At 35.4% G+C, this 27635-nt stretch overlaps 1 protein-coding gene across 10 annotated transcripts in view; it reads right to left on the bottom strand.

The window, feature by feature from the left end:
• Positions 1 to 5454: 5454 nt before the first annotated feature.
• Positions 5455 to 27635, bottom strand: part of SNCA (synuclein alpha) — a 123758-nt gene continuing 101577 nt past the window's right edge. For 4 of the 10 annotated variants that reach the window (XM_017860717.1, XM_017860715.1, XM_017860714.1 and 1 more), the window contains 2 exons: positions 8647 to 8730; positions 5455 to 6063 (listed from right to left, as the gene is read on the bottom strand). In XM_017860717.1, the coding sequence (XP_017716206.1) occupies positions 6031 to 6063; positions 8647 to 8730 (117 nt within the window). In that variant the 3' untranslated portion in view covers positions 5455 to 6030. Of the gene's footprint in view, positions 6064 to 6285; positions 6378 to 8646; positions 8731 to 27635 lie in introns of those variants that run through there. The other 6 variants (XM_017860711.1, XM_017860708.1, XM_017860710.1 and 3 more) reach the window with 3 other exon arrangements.

The following is a 27635-nucleotide window of genomic DNA, read 5'->3' as shown; positions in this document are numbered from 1 at the left end:
TATGGTAAATATTAAATACATCCCACTTGGATGAGAAGATATGTGAGTTGATGAGTATAGCTAAGTTTAAAGTTAGATGTGTTCCATAAATATAGTGTTTACGGAGTTGGTGCATATTCACCTCTCAGTACATTATACTTTCTTAATTTCTTTTTGGTGCTAGGTGATATTCTGCAAAGTACACATAAGTATAGTAATATTGGTCAGTAAACTAGTAAAATGCTCCCCTAGCTATTAGTAAATAGCCTCTGCCTTATGTCTCCAAAATATCTCTACCATTATCCTGATCTTGATTGCTATTTCATATTAAAAGAAGACATGTGAATGTATCTGAACATTTAAAAAAATTGTTATTTCTTTTTACCTTAAAAAATACAGTGTGCTGTACTAGTACTACTACTAATAAATAACATCATTGACTCATTGATCACTTACTATCAGCCAGGCAGTCCTAAGTGTTCCACTTATATTAACTCACTTAATGCATGCAACAATGCCATGAGGTGCTATTTTTATCATTTTCATATTTATGTATAAGGAAACAAATATACTAATATTAAGTAGTAAGTGGCATACATGCCACAAGTTCTATAGTCTATTAATAGTTTTAGAGTTCAGGATATTCTCTATTACTGTAACCCACCTCATTAGCAGCATCCCTGACTATTCTAGGTAAAGAGTATTGTATTCTTTTCTAAGATAAAAACATGACTTGCTACTGTATTTGTTTAGATTCAACTTTATTGGAACACAGCTTAGCTTTGACATTTACAGATACGGGTTAGCTTTCATTTCATTGCAAGATAAAAGGCAACCTGGTATTTAGTTTACCTGCAAAAGGCAGTTAGGAAGCCTAGAGGAACCTAATTAAAATGCAGCACATTTCCAAGGCACCATCTCTTGCTGTGTTGCCATAGAAACAACGAGGATTTCTGTCACTGACCTTTGAGGGAGTCTGAGGATATATTTTCATAAGGTTCATAAGAGAAGCCATCCTAGTACATTAACCTATAGTTGCAGATCAACTATACGTTATGGAAATTCCCTATGCAATCCTAGCTGATTTTAAAACCAAATTATACAGCAAAACTTACTAAAGGCTCAAACTAAGGGCTCTTTGAAGGAATGTGGTTTAACTGCTTCCAATGTAAGATTTCAAATAATTAAGGATAATGTAGTAGCAGCAAAACATTAAAGAAAACCATAGGTAATTACACAAAGAACATTGGAACTAAAATCATATTTAAGAATAGTTTTAGTGTTATATCTATTCCATTGCATTTTGGGTTCTTCAATTCTATGCTTATTCAAAGGATAAAATGAACATTACTGCATCAAAAAACTACACCTAGACAATCAAAGTTTATTATACATTATTAAGTTGCTGCTATTATTTATACATACAGATTCTTAATTCATGCCCTTTACTGTTTATTTATAACTTCATTCATTCCATTACTAAATATGTATAATTGACAATCTTAGTTATACTGTAATTTATATTTTTTGGCTATTTGACATCAGCCAAGTAACCATGCCATGATTCAATTTTCATGATTTCAAAATTCATGATTTCATGATTCAAAATTCATAGAAATTTACAAAGCCCACCTTACTGTAGACTGCTGCTATTATTGTATCAACATCTGTATTTTCCACTGAAAATAAATAACTTAGTTCTATAATCAGAATATGCCTGGTTTAGTTACAAGGAAATATCTATTAGGTGTTAATTTCTCTTAGAATTAGAAATCTTGGCCAGGCATGGTGGCTCACACCTGTAATCCCAGCACTTTGGGAGGCCGAGGTGGGTGGATCACTTGAGGTCAGGAGTACGAGACCAGCCTGGCCAACATGGTGAACCCCATCTCTACTAAAAATACAAAAATTAGCTGGGCTGAGATGGTGGGTGCCTGTAATCCCAGCTGCTTGGGAGGCTAAGGCAGGAGAATCATTTGAACCCTGGAGGCAGAGATTGCAATGAACTGAGATTGTGCCATTACACTCCAGCCTGGGTGACAAGAGCAAGACTCCATCTCAAAAAAAAAAAAAGAAAAAAAGAAATAAAATCTCTATGTATCTATAGATATATGTTTATAGATATATAGAGAAACATATATAAATGAGAGATATGTGTATATATGTGTGTACACATATATATAGATGCACATTGTGTGTGTGTGTGTGCGCGCGCGTGTGTGTGTGTATATATGTTTGTCTTCAGGCACCTGAAGAAAAACAAATATACTAGCAAAACTTGCTAAAGGCTCAAACTCTAGTAAGTTTTCTTTGGGTGCCTGAAGAAAAACAAATATCTAATAATTATACCTAGAAAAGTGGAGCTATCACCCCGTTTCCTAGACTTCTGGAAGTTCTCTTAAATAGCTCTGTGTCCTCGCTCAGACACCATGTGGCCAAGGGGCTGAGAGCACGTCGGGCCTCTTGGCTCTGCCACTTACTGGCTGTGTGGTCATGGGAAAGTTATTTAGCCTGAGGGTGCCTCCGTTGGCTTATGTATAAAATTAGAATCATAATGGAACCTATTAAGGTTGTTTTGAGAATTAAATGACTTAATATTGATAAATCACTTACATCTATATTTGACACATAATAATTTGTCTAAGTATAGCCAATAACAGGGACAGAGCTCATATGAAAATGTCAGCCCTGTTGCACTCTTGCCCTGCCCAAGACAGAAAGAACTACATGGGATGAATGCATTCCAGATAAAACACAGAGTTCCATTAGTGTGTGGACGAGGCAGTCTGTCAGGTTTACAGACTGGAAAAGAAAATGTGTTTTCTTCCTCAGTATGGATTTAGACGGCACCATCTTTGAGAATTGATGGTTGTCTTTGAGATGTGTGAATGTATAAGTGTGTTTGTGTTTAATCCAGTAGTGAAAAGGAAAAGCTGTTTTTCTTTCTATATACTCACTCACAACACTCAATATTTCCAGAACACTTCATTTCTACCACCACATGTGTGTGGGGGGTGTGTTTTCTACACCAACCAATTCTCCCATTCTTTGTGGCTATCAACTGGGTGTCCCGTAATTCAAATCAGACATTATCTACCTGGAGTTAGCATTGACCCACAGGTTAAGGGCTCAGTTTTACAAAATTTTCCCCCTCCCCACTGAAGATGACAATCACAAATGATGAGTCTTCATGTTACTGATAACTTCTGCTTGACTTGGCTACAAATCCAGGGTCTCTGCGGCCCTCTCCTCAGGTTTGATAATTTGCTACTGTGACTCACAGACTTCAGGAAAACAGTTTGCTTACTAGATTACCAGTTTGTTATAAAAGGACACGACTCAGGAACAGCCATATGGAAGAGATGCACAGGGAAAGGTATGGGGGAGGCGTGGGGAGCTTCCATGCCTTCTCTGGACACACCACCCTTCCCAGCACCTCTGCATGTTCACCTACTTCAAAGTACTCTGAATCCTGTCTTTCAGGGATTTTTATGGAGTCTTCATCATGGAAGCATGGTTGCTTATTAACTCAGCTCCTCATCTCTCCTGTCCCCAGAAGATGGAAATGGGGCTAAAAGCGTCAAGCTTCTTATCATGGCTTGACTTTTCTGGTGGCCAGCCCCAGTCCAGGAACCCAGCAAGAGTCCCTTCATTAGAAGAGAAGATACTACTCTCACCCAGGGACTTAGGAGCTCTGTGTCAGAAAGCAGGGTCAAAGACCAAACATTAGAACAAAAGATGACCCTAGCACCCCTACCACTCGGGAAATTACAAGGGTTTTAGGAGCTCTTTGTAAGAACTGGAGGCAGAAACCAAATACATATTTTCATATATGTATATATTTATTATGTCACAAATAGCTACATACTGGATGAGCCAGAAAAATGAGGAAACATATTTGCATCTCACACTAGTGGAGAGATTCTGAAAAAGACCCCACTTGGAATACCAAACCACACATTAGATTGTTCTGCTCCCAATTGTGTGCCAAAGTGCACTCTGAACTGTTTTGGTAAAGCCCACTGTGGAGTCATATGAGGCTGAATAACTTGGGAGAATGTATGTCTGCAAAATAAACCTAGGACCGGATTGATCCTCAGGCCACTTGGCAGGTGAATGTCTCAGGAATGAATGTGAGACAAGTTTCCTGAAAAGGCTTCTATGACTTATAGAACTTTTTGTTTAAGTGCTTGGTCCCAAATAAACTACTAAGATATATAAACTACAAAATAATTCACTGCCAGATAAATATTAAGGGAAGAAACACTTTAAAGGAGAATTTGTATCCACATAAATCCCTAAATTCATGGTCACAACTTTACTGATCTCAAAATGTTCTAGGTCATTGCTGTCAGTCTAGTTCTGTCCTCTATTTCTTCATTTAATACCAATACTTCTAATTTTTTATAATATGCTGCTTTAGGTAGATTTAAAATATATCCTAACTGCCATTTTCTAACCTTCCTGAAATATACTGTTCAATAAAAAATCCTTTCCTTGCTTAAACATAACTTAAATAAAACAAGAAACTTACCATTTCTCTCTAGTGTAAGATGACACATGCAGCTTAGCACTCTGTAGTAGTCTCTTTTCAATTAGGTAAAAAAGGAAGTTTCTATGGTAACCATCCTTATAGTCACTCATTCCTCCTTCCTGCCTCACCAGTGCCCAATATATATCACATGACTCATGAATACATATAAACTGCTAGCATGTCTAGAATATTCTGTCTTGAAATTATACTTTCTACTAGTGACTTTTAAAAATGACTATGCCCCAGAATAATTAAAAAGAGAAACCAAAAAATTTTAAATTAATTTATATAGAGTTTTTCACCATCAAATTTATTTTCAGCACCCATGGGGAGTTAATAGATCTTCCTTGAAAGAGAAAAACCTTTCCCAAGGAAAAATCCTAGAATTCATATATTCGGCAACATTTAAAAGAGACCATGAAATTTTTATCAGTCTGGAGAACTGATCTTCTTTAAGGTGACCCTGATAGTTCCCAAAGATGTTTAAAGGCATTTCCTGGAAAAGGGGAGCAAGAGAAAAGGAAGAGAGAGAGAGAATTTTGATGATTTTTTTTTTTTTTAAAGTGGGGACTGCTGAGTTAAACAAAGTTAACCACATTGTCTCAGAGCCTTGCATGTGCTAATATGTGCTAATGTGTCTCATGGATCTCTAAGGAAGATGTAGTCAAAATCATCTTTTACACTGCTTAGTTCCCTGGAGCCTACTTTTTTTTTAAAATCACAGCCACTTAAGGCACCAGTGCATACCAAAACACACTTCTGGCAGTGTTGCTTCAGGGAGTTCCCAGTGTAGGGTCAATGTTCCATTTTCTCTACCTCTTCTAAAATTCCTGTTTCTTCAAATGCCTATTAATAACTTTATGTCCATTGTGTCAGTTCTCAATTCATGTTGCTTATAAGCAAGATTTTTATTATTAAAGTGAGATGGGATAAAAATAAAATTTTTTTTGCAATGAGACGACATTTTATTTTAATTCTCACCATTTATATACAAATACAAGTTAATAAAACACATCACAAAACGGTAAAATTTCTTAGTTAGTATTTATAGGTGCATAGTTTCATGCTCACATATATTTAAGTATTATATATATTAACAAATTTCACAATACATCATTATTCTTAGACAGTATCATTAAAAGACACCTAAAAATCCTATAATATACGATAGCAAATCACTAACAACTTCTGAACAACAGCAACAAAAAAATAGTGAGGATTTAGAAATAAGTGGTAGTCACTTAGGTGTTTTTAATTTGTTTTAACATCATAGATTGAAGCCACAAAATCCACAGCACACAAAGACCCTGCTATCATGTATTCACTTCAGTGAAAGGGAAGCACCGAAATGCTGAGTGGGGGCAGGTACAGATACTTCAATCACTGCTGATGGAAGACTTCAAAATACACTGTAAAAACTTTGAGAAATGTCATGACTGGGCACATTGGAACTGAGCACTTGTACAGGATGGAACGTCTGTCAGCAGATCTCAAGAAACTGGGAGCAAAGGTATTTCTTAGGCTTCAGGTTCATAGTCTTGATACCCTTCCTAATATTAGAAAAATCAAAAAGACAGCACGCACTGTTAGTGTAAGTTTCAATCATGCATCAGCACTGACAGCCAACGAGATAGGAAATGGCTCATCACTTACATTAAAATTTACACTCAATATTTTTGCAAATATTCTGCAACAAACATTATCTTATTTTTAGTAGTTGTGTCTTTCCTGTCTGATATAGACGTGAATTGTGGTAGTAATCAGTTAAAATATCTAGGTTCTAATCCAGATGTGCTATTTAATGATCATATACCTAGTCTGGTAGGACAAAAAAGTTGGACTGGCTGATTCTCAGTTTCTTCACCTGTAAAATGTGAGAATAAAATCAAGCAGTCTATAAAGCCTTTTCCAGGGCTAAGACGCTCTAATTCTCAGAAGGAAATTAAGACATTTGAAGGCGAGGTACATTTTCCCTACTTTCACTCTCCCCCTTGAAAATTTCATCTTCATCTATGGCTTCAATTATTAGCTGTATTTCAGACCCCAAGCTCTCCATACAATATCTGAAAGCATCCACAATACAAATATTAATGATTTAATTAAAGGGGTCAGATTATTCCTCCTAAAGAGCAACTTTAATAATATCAGGATTCCGCTTAAAAACAAACAAATCAGCATATCTTCAATAACTCAAGTTGTTTTCTGAATAGAACACAAACTTAAATGACAAGATTGTCCTAATACTCTATAATTTGTCTTTGACTCATAGCTGCAAGTTCAATCTATCACCATTTTCCTTGTTCCTAAGCTTGAGTCATAATTATTTACTGTTCTCAGACATATCCATTTGCATTCTCAGACATATATGCCTTTGCTTCTGATATTCCCTTGAGCCAGAACGTCCTCTGTTTGTTTTGCCCTACCATATCTCTTTCCCCTTCCCACCCAGATCAACATCACCTCCTCAATAAAACTTCTCTTGATTGATTGAAACAGATCCTTTAAAATGTTATACTTTTTAGTATATCTTGTATATCTTTGCTCCTGTGATGCCTGGTACATAGAAGACAATCAATAATGTTTGTTAAAGGAAGGAATCATAATAAAGAAATGAATGAATGAATTTCTATTTTTTTCATCAAACCTACTAGACTGTAAACTCCTTATATCCTGGTAATGTCAGTTACACTATAGTTTTCTATAGTGTTTAGTATTGTGTCTTGCATAAAAGATCCCAAAATATTGGAAATTCTTATTAGGCAAACAATTTAATCTTAATTTCTATAAATTGAATTATTATCAATATGCTTTGTGTGTGTGTGTGTGTGTGTGTGTGTGTGTGTGTGACAGAGTCTTGCCCTGTTGCCTAGATTGGAGTTCAGGGGTGCCATCTCAGCTCGCTGCAACCTCTGCCTCCTGGGTTCAAGCAACTCTTGTGCCTCAGCCTCCCAAGTAGCTGGAACTATAGGCGTGTTCCACCATGCCTGGCTAATTTTTGTATTTTTAGTAGAGATGGGGTTTCACCATGTTGGCCAGACTGGTCTTGAACTCCTGGCCTCAAGTAACCTGGCCATTTTGGCTCACAAAGTGCTGGGATTATAGGTGTGAGCCGCTGCACCCATCCTCGATATGCCTTTTAATAATGCCATGAGGAATAATACATAACCTAACCACAACATACTTGAACTCAATTTTTAATGGAATCATCATACAGTTTCTTTTCTTGTGATATCTTCGTTTGGTTTTGATTATCAGGGTAATATTGGTCTCACAGAATTAGTTGGGAAATGTCTCCTCTTCTATGTTGTGTAAGAGATTTTAATTGGTGTTAACTAATTAGTATTAATTCTTCCTTAAATGTTTGGTAGAATTTACCAGTGATGCCGTCTTGGCCTGGGATTTTCTTTGCAGGTAGGTGTTTTTGTTGTTGTTGTTGTTGTTGTTGTTGTTTTGTTTTGTTTTTTTTACTAATTTAATCATTTAATCACTTCACTATGTTATAAATCTATACAAATCTATTCAGATTTACTATTTCTTCTTGGGTCAGTTTTATTCATCTAATAGTATTTTCTAATTTCCCTTTTGATACATTTTCTATTAAAATACTTTTATTTTCAATCAAAATAAAATTAACAATCATATTATGTTGTTTAAAACATTACACTGGAATATATCAATTGTTGCAAATCATACATTTATCTTTTCATTCTATAACTTGTGTGCGTAACTTTTATTTTACTATGCAATCATCCCACTGGAAATGTATGGCAAAAAATAATTACCTTCCTTTGGCATTCCGTTGATTTCCCTAACTTTCCATTTAGAAACTTATTTTAGAATGTATAGTTTCTAAAAATATATTCTCTAATGCAGGGGTTAGTAAACTTTTCCTGTAAAGGGTCAAGTAGTAAGCATTTTAAGCTATGTGGACTTAGATACGATTTGTGTTACATCCTCTCTTCCTCCTCCTCCTCTTTTTTTTTAAGGACCCTTTAAAAATGTAAAAACCATTCCTAGCTTGAAAGTTGTCCACGTAATGAGCATGTAGAGAGCAAATGATTCTCACTAAGCAAGAGAAATATGACAATGACAGGTTTTTGGTACTGTTAGAAAGATTCAGCTTGGACTCCTACCTCAGAAGGCATTTCATAAGCCTCATTGTCAGGATCCACAGGCATATCTTGTAGAATTCCTTCCTGTGGGGCTCCTTCTTCATTCTAATATTTAAAGTGAGAAGCACAAAAAGAACATGATGAAGTAGCATTTTCACTTTTAAAATCAGAACTATGTTTCGGAAAAATCTTACATATAGGGATGTTGGCCAGGGGCACACCTTAATATAAGTACTGGCATTCTAAACTCTGCAATGCCTTTGGGGAAACATTGTGGCAATATGGGTTACCAAACCTCAAAGTATGTAAAGTTTTTGCTCAAGTAATTCACTATTTAGGAAATAATCCACAGCTATAGTCCACAGATATTCTTCACAAGATCAATGACAGCAGGAAACAACATTTTTAGAATTGTTAACTAAATGTTCAATGAATAATGAAGAGTTAAAAAATTATTGTCGGGTGCTGTGGTTCACTCCTGTGATTTCAGCACTTTGGGAGGCTGAGGCAGGTGGATCATTTGAGTCCAGGAGTTCAAGGCCAGCCTGGACCACACAATGAAACCCCAAGTCTACTAAAAATACAAATAAATAGCTGGGCATGGTGGCACATGCCTACAGTCCCAGCCACTTGGGAGGCTGAGGCAAGGAAGATCACTGGAGCCTGGGAGGTAGAGGCTACAGTGAGCTATGTTCACGCTACTGCATTCCAACCTGAGTGACAGAGCAAGACCTTGTCTTAAAAAAAAATTATAATTCAGCTACTCAGTAGATTATGATAAAGACATGTATTGCTATTACCTGAGAATTATGTAGCAACAACCTATTTATGGTATAATATTTAGCAGACTATAAATGTTATTTGTATTATAGATACAACCTACACACAATTCAGATGCAAAGGTAAAAAGTTTGGAAGAAAACACAATAAAATATGAAAGTTATTTTGTTGGATAGTTATGTATGTTATTTTGACTTTTTTCTAAGTGTTTAACTTTTATAACCATTTATAACGTAAAAGCATACATACTTAACACAGTGATTTTAAATGACAACGAATACACAAATTCTTTTCTGAAATTTAAAGACTGAGACTATACATATTGAAGGGAAATAATCAAATACATGGTCAGAAAATTTTTCTAGGTATCTCTTCCTAGACAAAGAATACTCACAACTCAGCCTGAAATGGTCATGGCTTTGTTGATATTCTTCACTAAATACCTTTTGTTGCTTTGCATTTATTTTAGCAAAGTAAGTATAAGAAGATGAAGTTAACCGAAAATTCAAAGAACAGAGAGGCAATGTGAGCCTAAATTGGACTCAGAGGAAGAGATCAAATAATCCCTCAGCCAATGCGGCTGATTTTCAACAACATGTCTGATGTAAAAAAGCCTCCCCATGTCTTCACATGGAAGTGACTGACAGGGACACCGAAGTATAAGGAAATGGATGACAGTAAGAAAAGGTCAAATTAAAGATCATGGTTATGGTAGGTGGGCAGAGAAGCTTATAGATCATTCTGCCCTTGCCAATGCCCTTTTAATAAACTAAAATTATCCAAATAATAGATACATTAAATAAAATACAAACCACCCCAAACTACCTCACTTTAAAATGTGGAGTAAAGATACTGTTTTCATAGTGTTTCACTTCTTGGTACAAGTGAAGGATACGGGCTCTGCTGCGGGGTAGCTAGGCACAAGGCTTCCATGTCACAGGACTTGAGTTCAAGTCCTAGCTTCTCTAGACGACAGAGCTTTTGTGATGCTGAGAAGTTTCCTATGCTTTTTTCTGCGTGTCAATTAGCCTTAGTGATCAAACGGGGCAGCCAAACCTTCTTTACAACTGGGAGAAGCAAACGACATCATTAACTTTCTCATTAATATTTAGATTACTGTTAGGATAGCCAAGTATAAGGGAAATAAGGCAATTTTTTTCATGCATTTTGAAACTGACAGAGATTTGATTTTCTAATATAATTTGTTAGAAAATTTTGATATGGACCAGACAAGTAAATATGGCGGACCTAGCCTGTTTGTTTGATGATCAAAAAGGAGTTGTTACGGCAAAACTAAGACTGATGGATGTTACTGGATATGTTTATATGCTATTTGGCTGAACTTTGAAGGATGTATGCAGATATGCAGGTTAGGTGAGTGTGTGTGTCTACATGGTTCCAGCCTGGGTGACTGGGTGTGTGTGAGAGCACCCGGCAGTGATGGAACAGCGTCCTGTCCGGGGTGGGTTCCCATATTGCTCCCTAAGCTGCCAGGAGAGGGTTAGGGTCTAGCCACCTGCGGTCTCCACTGGAATAATTAGGTAAGTTATTTGACTTGTTTGTATTAATCTTTCATAAACGTATATATAGCTCACATTAATTTCAATGTTTAATATCAGAAGTGATTTATCTTTAGGAGTCTGATGGTGTTTTTGTGACCAGAAATTTGCCATAGGAACTTAATTCTTGCTTATATCAATTGCCAATGGTAAAACTGGTTTTGTTATACATTGTTTTGCTTCAAGTCACAGTTTTCAAGAAACTATTGATGAAGTTAAGTGAGGATTTACAGTATTATCTGCCCTCTGATGGAAGTACATACACATCACCGTCTTAAATCAAGACCATACTAGTCTAAGTGGGCTATTGTTCACTGACCCGATAACTTCATCAAACAGGAACAAGTTACCCTAGGGATAACAGCAGAATCCTATTCTAGAGTCCAAATCGACAATAGGATTTATGACCTCGATGTTGGGTCAGGACATCCTAATGGTGTAACCACTGTTAAAGTTCGTTTGTTCACCAATTGAAGTCCTACATGATCCGCGAGGTCAGGAGATCAATAGCATCCTGGCCAACATGATGAAACCCCATCTCTACTAAAATACAAAAAATTAGCTGGGCGTGGTGGCGCGCCTGTAATCCCAGCTTCTCGGGAGCCTAAGTCAAGGGAATCACTTGAACCCAGGAGGTGGAGATTGCAGTGAGCCCAGATCACACCATTGCACTCTAGCCTGGTGACAGAGTGAGACTCCGTCTCAAAAAAAAAAAAAAAAAAAAAAAAAAAAAAAAAAAAAAAAAAGAAAAGAAAAGAAAAGTCCTACATGATCCGAATTTGAATTTGATTCACATTTAACTATCACTGACAACTTACAGCAAATATAAGGGGCGAAAAACATGTTCACTGTTCACATCACTGGCTACAATCAGCAAATTTTGCACTGTGAAAAACTACACAAGACAAATAATACATCTAATTTCACCAAGTAAATTGCAACAAAAAAGAAGTTAGTGGGAACCTACAGATTAAAGTAGAAGTGAGAGAGAATTAGCCAATTGCAACCTAGGAACTTTATTTCATTCGTTTTGGGATCCCAACATAAGCAAATGGAAAACACGTATGAGGTAGTTGGGGAAATTTGAACACTGACTGGATTTTTAAGAATTATTTTTTATTTCTTTAGGTGTGATGATATATTGCAGTTTTACTTTAAAAAGTTCTTAACTTTTACAAATTAATTGTTTACAGATCAAATAAGATATCTATCTAGGTTTGGGTGGGGGGAAACGGGTGGGATATAGAAGAAACATGAGTTTAATATTTCCTCAGTTTTAAAAAGTATATACAGTAGTCTCCTTTTATCTGTGGTTTTGTTTTCCATGGTTTCAGTTACCCACCATCAACTGCAGACCCAAAATACTAAGATATTTTGAGAGAGAGAGGGAAAGAGAAAGCAAGACCATACCCACATAACTTTCATTCTTATCATAATTGTTCTCTTTTGCTATTAGTTATTGTTGCTAATCTCTTACTGTGCCTAGTTTATAAATTAAACTTTTTCATAGGTATGTAAGCATTGGAAAAAACAGTGTATGTAGGGTTTGCTGCTATCCGCAATTTCACGTGCCCAAGTGGGTGTTTCGGAATGTATCCCTGCAGATAAAGGAAGATTGCTGTATGCTCATTTCAATAGTTATTTCTCTAACTATGTTTTTCTGAATATGATATGTGATCTCAATTTGTTGACTCCATAACATTCACAGATTTTAAGCATACTAAAATATTTGGCAGCTATTCCAAGAGAGAATATAACAACAAACACTTCATATGACCATCAGACACAATTTTATCCCTATATCTGTATATTTACTGTTTCACAAACCTATCTCTAAAACCATTAAGTGTTATCTATAAAGAAATATCTTATTAAATTTCAACTCCAATTTACAACTGTGCCTAATTATAGTTTGGCTGTAACAAAAAAGAACATTAAAATTTGCATTTTATAAGTATTAATGACTTGTTTTCAAAATGTAGTCATACTTGAAGGTATGAAATGCACCTTCTCTTTATTTTACCACAAACAAACAAACAAAATCTTCCAATATAGCAAATGTTAAACACTTTGGAAAAAAAATCAATTTTTTCTCAAATTTTCATTACGATATTATATTAACCCAGAATATGTTAGGGCAATAAAATAAATGAGAAAAATGTCTTGATTTTGGTATATGTCTGTATGCTTAATAAGAGATCCTACAGGGTAGGCTATAGAGACATAGTAATAAAATACCTTTTATTTTCTCTCTACTACACCCTATCCCTGGAATATCTGTAGACTCCTTTTTTTTTTTTTCAGATGAGATTGTTTTACAAACAGTGAAACAGACTCAGTTCAGTATCTTATATCTGCATTTGATACACAGAAAGAAAAATGGTTATCAAAAAATTACAATGGAATGGCCTTTCATTGCTAATAAGGAAAGACTTAAAAGCTATATTAGGAAACAGAAATGGCTGAGACTGACCTCTTTCACCCTAAAAACTTATTCAAGTTCTTTTTAAATAAACCTGTAGGGTTGAATACCTAATATAATCAATTACCAGCTGGTACTCGTCTCAGCTGAAGTGCTCTATAAAACAGATCATGAGATGAAGCTTCACTGCTAATAGTTTATTGGGAAGTACAATTCTAGGGAAGTGAAAGTGAAGGAAAAGAGAAGTGATACAAGGAGAAGTAGGAAAAAATTTCAGCTTCTGTCTTTAGGAATACAACTACAGAATTTACATAATCTTTTTAAATTTCCTGTTTTGAACCATATTGTATTTAGATATCTAGTAATACTTTCTGTAAGGAAATTATCTTTATTCAATTCCATGACTTATAACTTTAATTTTATTATATATTTTAAATGACACATAATAAAGGTAAAAATTGCTTTCCAAACCACATTCTTCTAGAATCATCTAGGGTCCTTATTAAAAATGCAGGTTTGTAGGGCCTTATGAATGTCTTGTTAAGTATGCTCTTTTGAAACCACTGCCCAACATCACTAATTGTTTGTAAACCCTGTGGTATAATTTAGTATAGAGTATACCAATGTACTTGCTGTCAGTGTGAATAAATTTTTTTAAAAAAAGATACATTCATTTTGAAGTCCATCAAACGTTAGTAAATGGCGAGGGTTATCTGAAGACACTGGGAAGTAATCCATGGTGATCGTTATAATGGCAAGGTTTCACCAATTATCTGGTATCTATGCTTTGTCAAAGTTAGAAATGTAGAGATAAATTTCTAAAGTTAACTTTTTGTGGGAAGAAAAATTGAAATTCGAGGCTGGTTGGTCTTTGGTATACCTAAAGAACAAAGAGGAGGTTGGAAGTGTTCTGAAAAAGAGAAATGATACACATTGCTCTTTGAGAAAGTTCATTGGCGCTAGAAAGGTTCTGGGGAGCTGGCAAGCTTCAGTTGGTGAGTGACAGTGGTGGGCAAAATTAGTCCTAGAACTGCAGCAAGTTTTTTCAGCAGTTACAGAAGAAACTGGTCCCAGGTTACAACAGGCAGCTTCAGCATGTGGACTTGTAGAAAATTACACCTGTGGAGTAATGTGATGTTCCTTGAATGCTTTTCCTCCCAGGCTTCTTGATTGTTTTAGTTGGGTATAACAAGAATGACCCAATTTGTGTGATCAACTTTCACGGCCTTAAACATTCAAAGCAGCAGAAGCACACCTTCTCTTTTCCCCACTGCTTTTACACTGGAAGATATTTGGGGTAGAACCATTGTTTTGCTGCATTATTGAACAATGCCACTTAGCCTCACATAATGGAATTAATACCTTCACTCAACAGCTCACACCATGAGGATGAAGGAGAGAGATGGCAACCAAAAAGATAAAAGAAGAAACTAAACAAGAACTTTGACCTAAGAGGAAAACACGGTTCAACTTAAACACACACCAGTGATCCAAAATGAAATCAAGCCCAGAACTCCTATTTAAATAAAATAGCATAGATGTTTCAAAATGTGAATATTCTATACTTCCCTACCTTAGCCAGGGGCGTGTGTACATACTGTAGACGGTATATTTCGCTAAGAAAATTATCATGTATTTTACTGATACACTTAAAAATGAAGGAGATAGACATGAATATCTTGTTAAAAAGCAAGGTAAAGATACATTTCATATGTTCAATTTTCTATTGTCAATTCTCAGTCTGCTCATAATGCCATTTTGGGGTGGGGAGCAAAGGGCATCTGATTCAAAATCAAACTAATCTCAATTTTTTTAAAAAACTAAAGAATTTTATTTTTAAAAAATTGAATTAAAGCAAACTTTGGATACTCTGGTTCCTCTTGAGGTCATATAAATCCTCTGCCTTTTTAAGAGATCTATGTGGAGAGGAACAATTCTAGGTCTTAAATGAATTATTGAGGTCTTGTTTTGGAAAGGCTATATATTTTGTTAAAAAATATAGGATTTCAAAACACCTAAAACTTTGGACAATGTTATTTAATCATCAAAAGCAAAACAATATGCATATTTCAGAAATAACAGTATATTTTAAGTCTTACTATTATGTATAAGAAAGAACAATATAAAAATAATGTAATGATTACATTTATTATTTACATATTGAGAAGTGTTTAATTGCATCCTAGTAAGTATATTCTGTCACATGAGAAGTCATAAAATTGGCATGTTCTGCTGTATCCAATGCCCAAAAGATAATAAAGCATGATACAAGTACACTTAATGAAACCCACCTCCTTGTCCAATTATATATGGTTAAGTTAAAATTTGAATTTTAATTTTTGGGAAAGTACAGTTATGGCTTAGATCTAAGGTATAATTAAAGTGGCCAAGGGACTTAGTTCATTTAATATTCTATAACTTTAGAAATGCATCAAAGTGGCAAGCCCAGCATTAAGAGCTATTTGCCACTAGGGGCCTGTGGTTGACGTCCACTGGATCCACCTGTTTCTTCTGAGGCAATATGCAGACAAAAGGTAAGGGGAGTTGCAACATAATTTGTAAGATTTAATAGATTATAATACATGATAAATTACAATATATTATAATTTATAGCATTACATCTAGTGACATAGATGTAAAAGTGAACAGGTAAGTGAAAGGGCAAGGCATAAGTCTTATATAGAGTGACAGGTCTGGTACAATCCTACTACCAAATCTATAACTATAGTATTTTGAATATTTTGGACTCTTTCAATGTAGCAGTATTTTAGGTTTGGTTGGCCTGACTTTAAAACAAGATAAAAAATTCCAAGTTTTAACAATGTAGTGACCTACTGTGTTTTAGATGTCAGAATCTATAATTTTCTATCAACATTTTCTACTCACCTGTACAAGATATGCCTTAGAATGTGGGAACACACACAAACACACACACTCACAGACACATACACGCAAAGTACAGTAGACCACTGATGATCTCTGGTGCTAGTTCCTGAGATCATTTTGAATGTTCTAATTAAAAAGTGCAAGTACATTTTTTGTCATAAATTATACATCTTATGCTATTATATATGCTAAGCCAAAGCTAGCAACAAGGCTGAGTGAAGATGTGGCTCCTGGGTCATATGCTAGGCTTTCTTTCGGCAAATGGACTTACTCTCCTTCAGTTGTGTTATATACCTACTCAGATCAGGTTTCAGCAAATGTACAAATTACTATGTCATCAGCCATCTGGATCACTTAGGAGTAGTCACATTGGTGAATGCTGCAAGTCATATTGTAAATACATTATACATAGTCCATACGTACAGATTGAGAATGCAAATCTATTTTAATTGATACCTTTAGAGATCCCAGTCTTACACATAAACAACACATATTTAGAAGCTATTTATGCTCTACTTTGTTTATCTTTTTTTAGAGGCAGGGTCTTGCCTTACTGCCCAGGCTGTAATGCAGTGACACAATCATAGCGCACTGTAGTCTCCAACTCCTGGGCCCAAGTAATCCTCCAACCTCAGCCTCCCAAGTAGCTGGGACTATAGGCTTGCACCACCATGCTCAGCTATTTAAGAATTTTTTTTGTAGAGATGAGGTTTTACTGTGTTGCCGAGGCTTGTCTCAAACTCCTGAACTCAAGTGATCCTCCTGCGACAGCCTCTGAAAGTGCCGGGATTACAGGCATGAGCCACTGCACCTGGCACGTGCTCTACTTTGGATAATTGGTTACTATCTTACTCATTTTCTTGCCTTTTGCCCTTCTAGCTATTTCTTTAGTCTTGTCAATCACCTTATATATATAGAGAAAGAGAACAGATGAAATAAAAATTACTTATTTCACTGTTTTTAAAGGTTTGGCAGTGGAGGAGAGAGTAAAGCTAATATATTAAGTATATTTGGGGTTATTTTGAGAGCTATTTACTAGTTTTATCTCTGAATTCAGGTTTAAATACATTCAACCATAAATTTAAAATAATTGGTGGATAAATCAGGAATTGGTACGAAATCATTTTTAAGAAGAAAATGTCATTATATAGCAAAGAGGTAGTATGCTGCTTTAAATCCTCATTTTCCTTGGCAAGCTTAACAAGCAGTGCAGTGCCTGCTGTATTTATGATAGTGCCATGTAATTAGCTGACTCACCTAATAAGACTTCACAGCACAGCAACAATTGCCAGCTCTTTTTTTCCTGTTACTTGGATAGACTTGGTTGAAAATACTAACGCACAAAGGGAAATCTGGGAATAAACTATTTTCACTTTTCATGTCTAAGGGCTGATCCTCCTCTTCTATGAATAAAATTTCTTATGTATGTTAAACTATATTCAAATTTGTTTACTATTTTAAGTTTTCATGGATTAGATTCTTGAAGGTCAGCCTTTTGGGTAGTGACTGAATAAGGCATCAACAATATGAAGACGGGTCAAGCTGAGAAACGTTTGCTCTTGTGCTGAGCTCAGAATCAATGAGTCATTTCATGTTTGTAAATACAATGATATTTGGAGGCAGGTCTTAAAAGCAGGAACTGGGTGAGAAATCAGTGGGGAGGGTAGGCTTTGACAAAGTAAGAGATAAAGAGTCTGCTTTTATATTTTAGAGAAACCCAGGGAATGCTGAAAAGCTCATAGGAAAGAAGAAATATGCTGTCAAGATGTTAGTGAGCCAAGGCCCAGGAGTTTGCCTTCAAAAATAGATGAGAAACTGGACTTAATATGTGACTGGGAGAAAATACTTTAGGCAAAACAAACTACTCATATATAAAAGGATGGGCTCTGAAGCAGAGAGTGAGGGCAATAGCTTCAAGATCAGTGGATTTAAAAACCAGAAGTATCTTCTCTAAGATGTAAAAGATTAAGAAAGGCTTTAAGATAGCTAGAGCAGGAATAAAGTAGTCAAGTGCATGTGATACCCCAAGGTCCCAGAAGCTTCCACACTAATAGAAACAGGCACCAAGTGAAGTCTGAGGGGCCCTCACAATCTGAATGGAAAACTCTTCAAGTAGGTCTCAACCTTCAGGCTGGAATATCTTTGCTTAGCTCTCCCAGCCAGAGGACCATAGTGGTTGATTTCAAAAGGAATTGTGATTATTCTACCTTGTAAATTCTGTAAAGTTTTGTCACAATTTGTTGTTCCTACTTTCTTTTAGTTACCTAGAAAATGTTTTCCCTGAACACCTCTATCCATGCCTCAACAGATAGGAGATAAAAAAGGAATCATCTTACAAGATTATCAAGAAAGATAATCGGCTAGGGGTATCCTTAAAAGGTAATCCAAATGAAATATTAAAATTCTTACTCTTCTCTGTTATTCGGACATGGACTAACAATAATAGTTAATGTTTATATGGTACTTACTCTGTATTTGGTACCATTTCAAGAGTTTTATATGAATTATTTGATCTTAAAAAACAACTCTATGAGGAAGTTACTACTATCCCCTTTGTTATCAGTGAATGAACAGAAGTAGGAGGTCTGGATCCAAAGCCCACACTCTTAACTATTATGCAATATTATTTGTTAAATGTCTTGAAAAAAATCTGTGTAGTTACTAAAATATTATGCTGGGCTGCTTATTAAGGTAAAATTATGTTTTTAAAACATTCATCCTTTCCAAATGCAATGTTAACTATTCTATAATGAAATATCAGAACTATCTCTAGTACCACTATTTTTATTGGGAGAAAATAGGAGGTCAAAGGAAATGTTTATATATATATATAAATGTGTATATATATATATGCATGTACACTCACATATATGTGTGTATACATATGAATTTTTGCAACGACAAAAAACAGATTTTTTTAACCACATAATTTTTAAATCTGCAAATGCCAAGTTTATCAATTTTCATTATAGGAAAGAAGAGTTTGTTATAAATTCAATGCTTAATATTTTCTGGTTTAGACCTTTCCATTATTGTTCTGACAGAATAAAGACTATGAGGTTGTCAGAAATAAATTGTTCATTTTGTTTCTTAAATATGTGGCAAAGACACTATATGTTTTCTGTTTGTTTGCATCTTTGTTTGTTTTATAATGGTTTGAAACATCATCACTTGAGTTTCTTCAAACCTTTTGACCAACCAGGAAAGCTTTTGCCTGGGCACAGGCCTTATCTTTCTTAGTGTTATACTAGAGATACTAATCCCTCCCAACAATTTCATTTTGATTATCACAATAAAACATAACGATCCATTAAGTCCATGGGGCAGATGTTTATTTATTTATAACCCTGCCTTATTCCATAGAGAATTTAAAGAGGAATAAAAGATTATTTCCTCATCACATCAAATGAATATCTTTTATTTTGTCTAATATTGTTTTTTCTTTTTCTTTAACTAGGCACTAAATGTTTATTTGTATTATTTTAATTACTTTTAAAGCATCCATTATTTCTGGATTACATTATTGAACTCTCAATAAATCAATACACAGTTCTGTATTTAATTTTTTCAATAATTTTTCCGTCTTTAATTTGGTTTGTTTATATCTCCCTTTGCTGTTTATTGAATAGAAACTCTGATTTTTGTAGCAGAGGGAGAACAAACAAACAACACACAAAATATTCTGTATTTAATGCTGCAATTGTCTTTATGGTTGCAATGTGTAGGTGGGGTGCATTCAAGTGGGCTTGTGGTATTTGTGTGTGTGTGTGTTGGAAGAATACATATTGAGGATGATTCTTAATTCTATCTCTTCCTTGAGAAACTGAAATTGTGGCTACACAATCACTCTAAATATTTTGTATCATAGTCCCCTCCCTTCAACAATTGTATACTATTTGTTGGAAGCGCAGGAGAAAAAGGGCATTTAAGAGCATGAGATTTGGTGGCAGATTGACCTATGAGTAGATGGTACCAGTGAGATCTTGAGCAATGTAAATATTTCAACTGAAAATGGTAATGATAAAACATTTTCAGAGTGGTGTTGTATTAAATGAAATGATACACATAAAGTAGCCTGCAATGACCCCTGCACAGTCATAATATGAAATATTTACTCAACATCTACTATCTGCCAGATTGTTTTAAGCACTTTTGAAAATATAAGTATTTTGATAAATGTTTATAATATATTGTCTTAATAAGAGTACATTGTTCTTATATTTCATCTTATTGCCAATTTTATTTTTTTAAAAACCTTTTTTTGGAAAGATTCGAAACAAAAAACCCAGCTATTTAAAAAATGGAAACTTTTCGCTGGTGCAGTGGCTGTCACTTGTAATCACAGCACTTTGGGAGGCCAAGGTGGGCGGATCACAAAACCAAGAGATTGAGACCATCCTGGCTAACATGGTGAAACCCTGTCTCTACTAAAATTACAAAAATTAGCTGGGCATGGTGGCACATGCCTGTAGTCCCTGCTACCCAGGAGACTGAGGCAGGAGAATCGCTGGAACCCAGGAGGCGGAGGTTGCAGTGAGCTGAGATAGCACCACTGCACTCCAGACTGGCGACAGAACAGACTCCATCTCAAAAAAAAAAAAAAGGAACCTTTTGCTTTACTTCATTTGCTAGCTACTTTCAAGTCTGCAATTAAGCTCAGTGTTTTGCCTTTCTCACACTGTGCACAGGTCCTCTTCTTTGTTTCCCTTCTCTGTGTTGCCTAGGAATACAGCCAAAAACTTGAGTAATAGATGATAGATGGGTCTGTTGCATCCTAAGTGCATCCTAGTGACATAGATAAGAAGCAAATGCTACAAAATTATAGGTGCAAACTACAAGTTGTGTTTTAATTGCTTTTAGCAAGTACTTATAAGCAGAAGAACTGTGAAAAGTCTAACATTCTGTCCTACTTGCAAGCCTGCCAGTTTTTTGGGTGCTGGGCAAAGACACAATAGTGCTGGGTCAGAGACAATTGACTTTACTATTCACAGTAATAGCATTAGCAAGAGTATCATGATTTTCTTGCACTGATTCCTCAAGCCCCAATTCCCATGGAAAACCTCAAGTGACACCTATGTGCTCAGTGAGTTGCATCAGAAAAGAGGAAGCCAGAGCTTAGGAAACATGGATATTTTATAATGGCCAGTAAAGATGTCCCTTTGCTTCAAAAAGAGGCACTACTTTTATCTAAGGCTGCAAGCACAGCAGCTTTGTTTTAGAAGGATAAATGATTTCTATCTTTTGTTTTAGAAGGATAAATGATTTCTATCTTCCAAGGCTGTTCACTATATAAAAAGCTAGTCCCAAACAAAAGGCAGTTACTGACTTGCTTGTAAAATGTGCAGAAATGAGACCCCGCTTGAATGTGGACAGCTGACAGAGGGACAAGGAGTAAAAATGATTAGGTTTTGAGCTTGACCAACTAGGAAGATAATTATTAGCAGTGGAGAAAAAAAGAACAAAGTAGATTTTAGGGCAGATAAGTCATTTTTTAGATAGGTTGAGTCTGAGATGCCTCCATAAATATATGTTGAAAATATGGGATTAGAGTTGAGAGACTTCAGAAATATATATTTTGAGTAGTTACTCTATAGAGGTAATTGAAAAAGTCATCAGAGTTCATAAAATTAAAGTGAGAAAAGAGGCTAGTGAAGAAAACAAGATGGCATCGCATGAAGAACTTTCTTAGGAAGGAAGGCAGCAAAGAAGAAAATTGGAGACGTTGTCAAGGATGGAAGATGAAAAAGGAAAATAACAACATTTCAGAAATGAAATGAAAAAGGGCTTTCACTAAGTAATTGGTACTACTACTTGTCAGTTTCAAGTGCTGACAAAAAATGGAAAGAACCACACATGTGCACTTCCAGTACCATGTATTTTGTGCTTCAGAGATACATACCTGTTTAACAAAAATGTGTTTTTTCTCTAAGTGTGTTGAATAGCCCAAAAAAGATGGAGGTAGAAGTCAGATTTCAGGAGATAAAGGAACAAGAAAGATCATTGAAGACTGTGATGGTAGAAAACATTTTGACAAAGAGTTGTGCAATGAGAAAGTTGGGTTTGGGACAATTAATTTTGAGGGTAACAATTGGGGATTTGAGTAGATTTTTTGCTTCTGTTCTTTAATTGTGTTGTTTTCCTTTTTAAAGAAACCAAGATACTGTTAATGTAGTAGGAGTAGAGTTTCACGGTACAGGGCAGAGACGGGGTTCGTTGACAGAGAACTGTCTCAAAAGAGAGGAAAAGAATTGAGCCAAGAACAGAGGTGATTTCTAATTTGGGAAAGGTGGGACATGTTAACATGAGTCCAGAGAACTAAAATGAGCTTATGGCATTCAGATGCTGAAGATGAAGAAAGGAAAGGAAGGAAAAGGAGGGAAATTATATCTGTTTATTGAATAATCTTGTAAAACAGTTAATCACCCCTTTTTATTGAAGATAAGACAAAAATGTCAGAGGTGTTTTGCCTAAAGTAACAAATACGATAGTCAAGCTGGGTTCAAAACCATATCAGTCTTATGCCAAAGCATGTTTTAGTTGCTGTTGTGTGGTTGTGATTTTAAGGGAAGTAGAAGAGTTTTATAATGGACTATCTGAAAAATAAGATAAAATATCAATTAGAAAGAAATAAAACAACTGGTGAGAAGCAGTGCATGCAAGCAGAATCTGATTAACATCACTTTTTAGTCAAACTAACCAGCCCAATATCCTGATTTTTCTTTAACAGGCAAAGAATTTTTGAGTCTTTCCCATAGACTGAGTTCTTGTGAACTGTTTTACAGTAGTAATGGCATCCAATCCCATAAATAACAATAACAAAAAAGCACCGTTGCTGCAGACCATTCTGTTGCCAGGGTTTCTCCTCCCTGATGGCTTTCTAGCTGGTTTGTAAACAAATAATTCAGGTGGCCCTGTCATGTTACATTAACTAAAAAACAAGTCTAAAGCACACATATAATAACATATATGTGTGCCAACTGACTTGCTATCAAATTCCTAAATCATAGAATTAAATTCGAAAAGTAACTGTATTTGGAAACAAGAAAAAAGTCACTTTGACACCCAACTGATGTATATAAAGGAGATTGTGCATATGGGTTTTAAAATGAGATGAAAATTGAAATTTGATCTTTGAGATTAAAACAATGTTATATAAATCTATTTTATTTAATTTTCTGAAAATATTGTATTTGTTTTATACCCTCTTGCTATATAAACTTTTGTTTATCTTACCCTCTTTTTTTATTCCTCCTAATTTTTCTTAACTTTGATATCTCTGAATTTAAAGTCCAGAGAATGATTCATCTTCACTAGTCCTAGCTTTTCCAGTGCTAGTATTTTTTTCTTTGAGCTGTGCCTTCCTATCCCATTCTTCAGATCTCAAACTATAATTTGGTGTGGAGTACCCAGGTATCTCATCTTTGAAGTGAAGTTGTAGGCAGCACAAAGATGATTTTATTAGAACATCCACTAGATCAGAATGGCCAGTGCACAAAATTTATTTTCCTAGCAGACTCAGCAAATTTAACCTGGAAGAAAATGTCTGACTCTGTTGAATTTTCGTAGGCAAATACAACATTTGAAAGTCACCGAATGTTTCAAACAACATAACAACATTCAGATAACAGAATTGTGTTGTTGTTCTCATGTGTTTATGCCCAGAAAATAAGCAGATTGGAGCTTCTCTAAGATTAAGAGTCAAAACAGTATTACAATTCCAGCCCAGATTTGACTACCTAATCATTTAAACCTTTGTATCATCGTCATCATCATCATCATCACCATCATCACTGCATATTCATTAAGTAAAAAAAAAAAAATTCCTTTAAATTAAATGGAAAAGAAAATATCTGTGTAAATAGATTAAAGTGATTCCTGCTCATCCCTCCCTTTCTCCCTGGGGCAGGAGACTTGAGCACACTGGAGAAATTCATCGGGTTCCTTGGAGTAACTATGAAAACCACAGTGATGAACTAAATGAATGTTTACATCTAAAGAAAGATATAAACATATTACATTAAAAGGTGGCATGATATAATGGTATATCACTGATTAAGAAACGTGAGGCCACTTTCATGTGCCACTGATACATTATTATAATTTGACATAGTAGATAATGTCCCTGTATTTCATCGGCATACCTGGAAAATGAGGACTTTCAAAACATATTTCTGCCAGTTACAGTCAGGTATTGCAAAACAAGTATTTAGTGAGCATCTAAACTGAAGCTTAGAACTTCAGTTTTATGGTGGGGCGTGATGGCTCATGCCTGTAATCCCAGCACTTTGTGAGGCCAAGGCAGGAGGATCACTTGAGGTCAGGAGTTTGGGACCAATCTGGCCCACATTGTGAAACCCCATCTCTACTAAAAATACAAAAGTTAGCCAGGCGTGGTGGCATGCACCTATAGTCCCAGTTACTCGGGTGGCTGAGGCAAAAGAATGGCTTGAATCTGGGAGGTGGAGATTGCAGCGAGCTGAGATCCCGCCAATGCACTCCAGCCTGGGAGACAGAGTGAGACTCCATCTCAAAAAAGTAAAGAACTTCCATTTTATTTTCTTCATGGCATAGCATAATAGATGAGTTAACAAATTAATGAAACAGACTGACATGTGTTAATTATAATCTTATACAAAACAGAAATCATTTCCACAAAATATTTAACCTGCATGTTACTTCCCCTAGATCTCTCTGTAGCTGATGTCCCAATTTCACTATTAGCTCTTCAGACTTGGATGTTAAGCACTGTGCCTTCCCCTGGACCTCTCTTTAAATGTCACAGCTATTTCTGGCAGGTAAGACTGTTGCTTTGGTTAGTGTGAACACACACCACTGTGGATCACAAGGCACTTGAGAGAAAAGGCTGCCAAAAGCAGGAAAATAACTCAGAAAAAAGAAAAAAAAAAAAAAAAAAAACCACAGGGTGCTGAAAAATACAACAGATATGCATTTGTATACTTATGATCTAATTTATGTCAGTCATTAAAAGAAGATAAGGTGTTTAGAAAATACAGTGCTGTTTATGGCTATACTTAATATTGTGACCATTTAATACAAAGCAAAGCATTCTCGCTTGCACTCATGAAGGAGAGTGCAATTTAGAATTGAGAGCTCAATTTCTAAGGAGGGTTTATGTACTCTATCTTGAGGCACACCAAGGAGATTGAGTTTACCAGTTTAGAAAGCACTGCCATAATTCAAGTCAGGGAGAGGGCTGATGGAACATTTTTTAAAGATTTTAAAAGATCACGAGGGCAAGCTGGCTTTTAATAAAAACAAAATATTTCCATGTGGCTTCTGGCTGACTGAATTAATAAGGCCCAGAGACTGATCTGAAGGCTAAAGCCTTTATTTTTTATTGCAATGGAGAAAAATGGAACATTATTTGACTATCAATTGTGAAGTTTAGTAAAAAGATTTTCGCTAATGGATGGTTTTAATATTTATGAATGTGATGGTCCAGCAAGTTTTCTCCAATGTTTTGCAAGACCACTAATTAATAATCATCTTTACAAATGGAACATGTAATTGTCTGATACTATTTTTTTCTTTGCCAATGCTTAATACTTATTTTGAATATGGCTTATTATTTTCTCTAAATTTCTCTCTTTATTTCTACCTGAGCATTTCTTAATTTTCCTGTTATTCTCACTGTAGGATTTTTAAACCCTGGTATATTATATTAAAATCCTTCAACTGTGAATTCAGTAATGTTTTGAGTTCCAGGGATTCATCTGGCATTAGGCTGACTTTGTCAAGCATAAATATCGACATGAAAGAAAAGATTTAAGAAATGAAAGACCTGAATCAAAATAAGAGATCAAATTTTCCAGGGTGTTTTGTGTCTTGAAAATCTTTCTGCTGTAATTACCTAAAGCCTGTGGTTAGATAATTATTGAGGGACTTTTGCAATTGTCCCTTTTCTCTACATAGATCACCACATTAATTAAATGAGAGTCTCACTGGGGACAGGTTGCTGTTCTGCATCTTTAAGTATTTTTAGTACTTTATTTCCAAAAGAGAAAAAAGAACTACTAAGAAGAAGATTGCTTCTCAGCCAAATTTTCTGATATACAGATATTCGCAAAAGACACACACACACACACACACACACACACACACACACACACACAGCCCCACCCCCCAAGGCTCTGGAATATGCCTTAACAATCTTATTTTTGCACATTTTAAAAAGGAGGTCATTATGAAATTTGCACATATTTTATGACCTGTAATGTACTTCTCTGATCTGATTTCACTTGAGTTAAATAAAATAAAATGAATATAAATCAGGTGCTTGCTGTGATCAAGATGCTAAAGTTATATTTACAGTGCTTCATAAAAGTAAGGTGTTAAAGCTTAGTGAGACAAGAAGTAACCTGATAATTGATTAGCCAGGGTGCTATACAAATCTACCGAGAGGGTGCCTTCCAAGGTTAATGCAATTATGGGAGAAAGATCCTGGCTCCTGGCTACAGAAATGCTAACTAAAGTGTTATCCACTCCATCCCTCACTCTGGAGGATGCGTTAGGATGACATTGCGCTGTATCAAAATGAAAATACAAACGAAAGCAAATAAACTGAGTGATAAGAACTGACTCAGTTTCCTTATCCATTTCCCAGTTACCTTTTTTTTTTTAAAGGCCAGCCTGCATGTCCACTAGAAGAAAAGGGACCCGCGTTCTGCATCAGCCCATCCTTAGATCCTAGTATGTATATGTACCTAGTAAGTGCTGAGCAAATATTCAATGAATGACCACACATTTCCTATGAATTCTTCATTGATTATCCTTCAACAGAGCTAACCTCTCTTTCCTATGTGCTCAGTCAAATGCTCTCCCATTGGATTGAGTTCAGCATAAACTGTCATGTTTTAGGATGATTGGCGTAAGTGAATGTCCTCTCCTGGGTTGTGAGAACCTAAGAGCAGGGACAATATCACACTCATCTCTACTTTCTACAGTTCTTTTGTCCACTGTGTAACAAATAATGCCAAGTGAAAAAGGGAAAAATGAATAAATTTTGTAAGATGCCAATGGAAAAAAACAGAAAATCAAGAGTTACTGAAAGAAACCACGAACTCCATTTAATTGTTTTAGACTACGTGATATATAGCCAATATTAGGATTCAGATCAAAAATAAAAGATACTGGTGCCCCAAGAAGATATCATAATTTGTTAAAATAGGTAAAAATGTATTATTCAATATTAAACCTTTAAACCACATTTCAAGATTTTAAAAATTTGTCTTCCTTTTATGCATAGATAGTAGTAGAGCATTAAGAACAACATGCATGGCTATCACCTGAGGTGTTGATTGTAAATGCAAATTCCTAGGCTTTCTCTATTAAACTACTGAATC

The sequence above is a fragment of the Rhinopithecus bieti genome, unplaced genomic scaffold, assembly GCF_001698545.2.
Source record: "Rhinopithecus bieti isolate Rb0 unplaced genomic scaffold, ASM169854v2 scaffold_56474, whole genome shotgun sequence".
NCBI classification, from domain to species: domain Eukaryota; kingdom Metazoa; phylum Chordata; class Mammalia; order Primates; family Cercopithecidae; genus Rhinopithecus; species Rhinopithecus bieti.
Note: the sequence above shows the minus strand (reverse complement) of the source record. Positions and strands in the feature narration are given on the sequence as shown.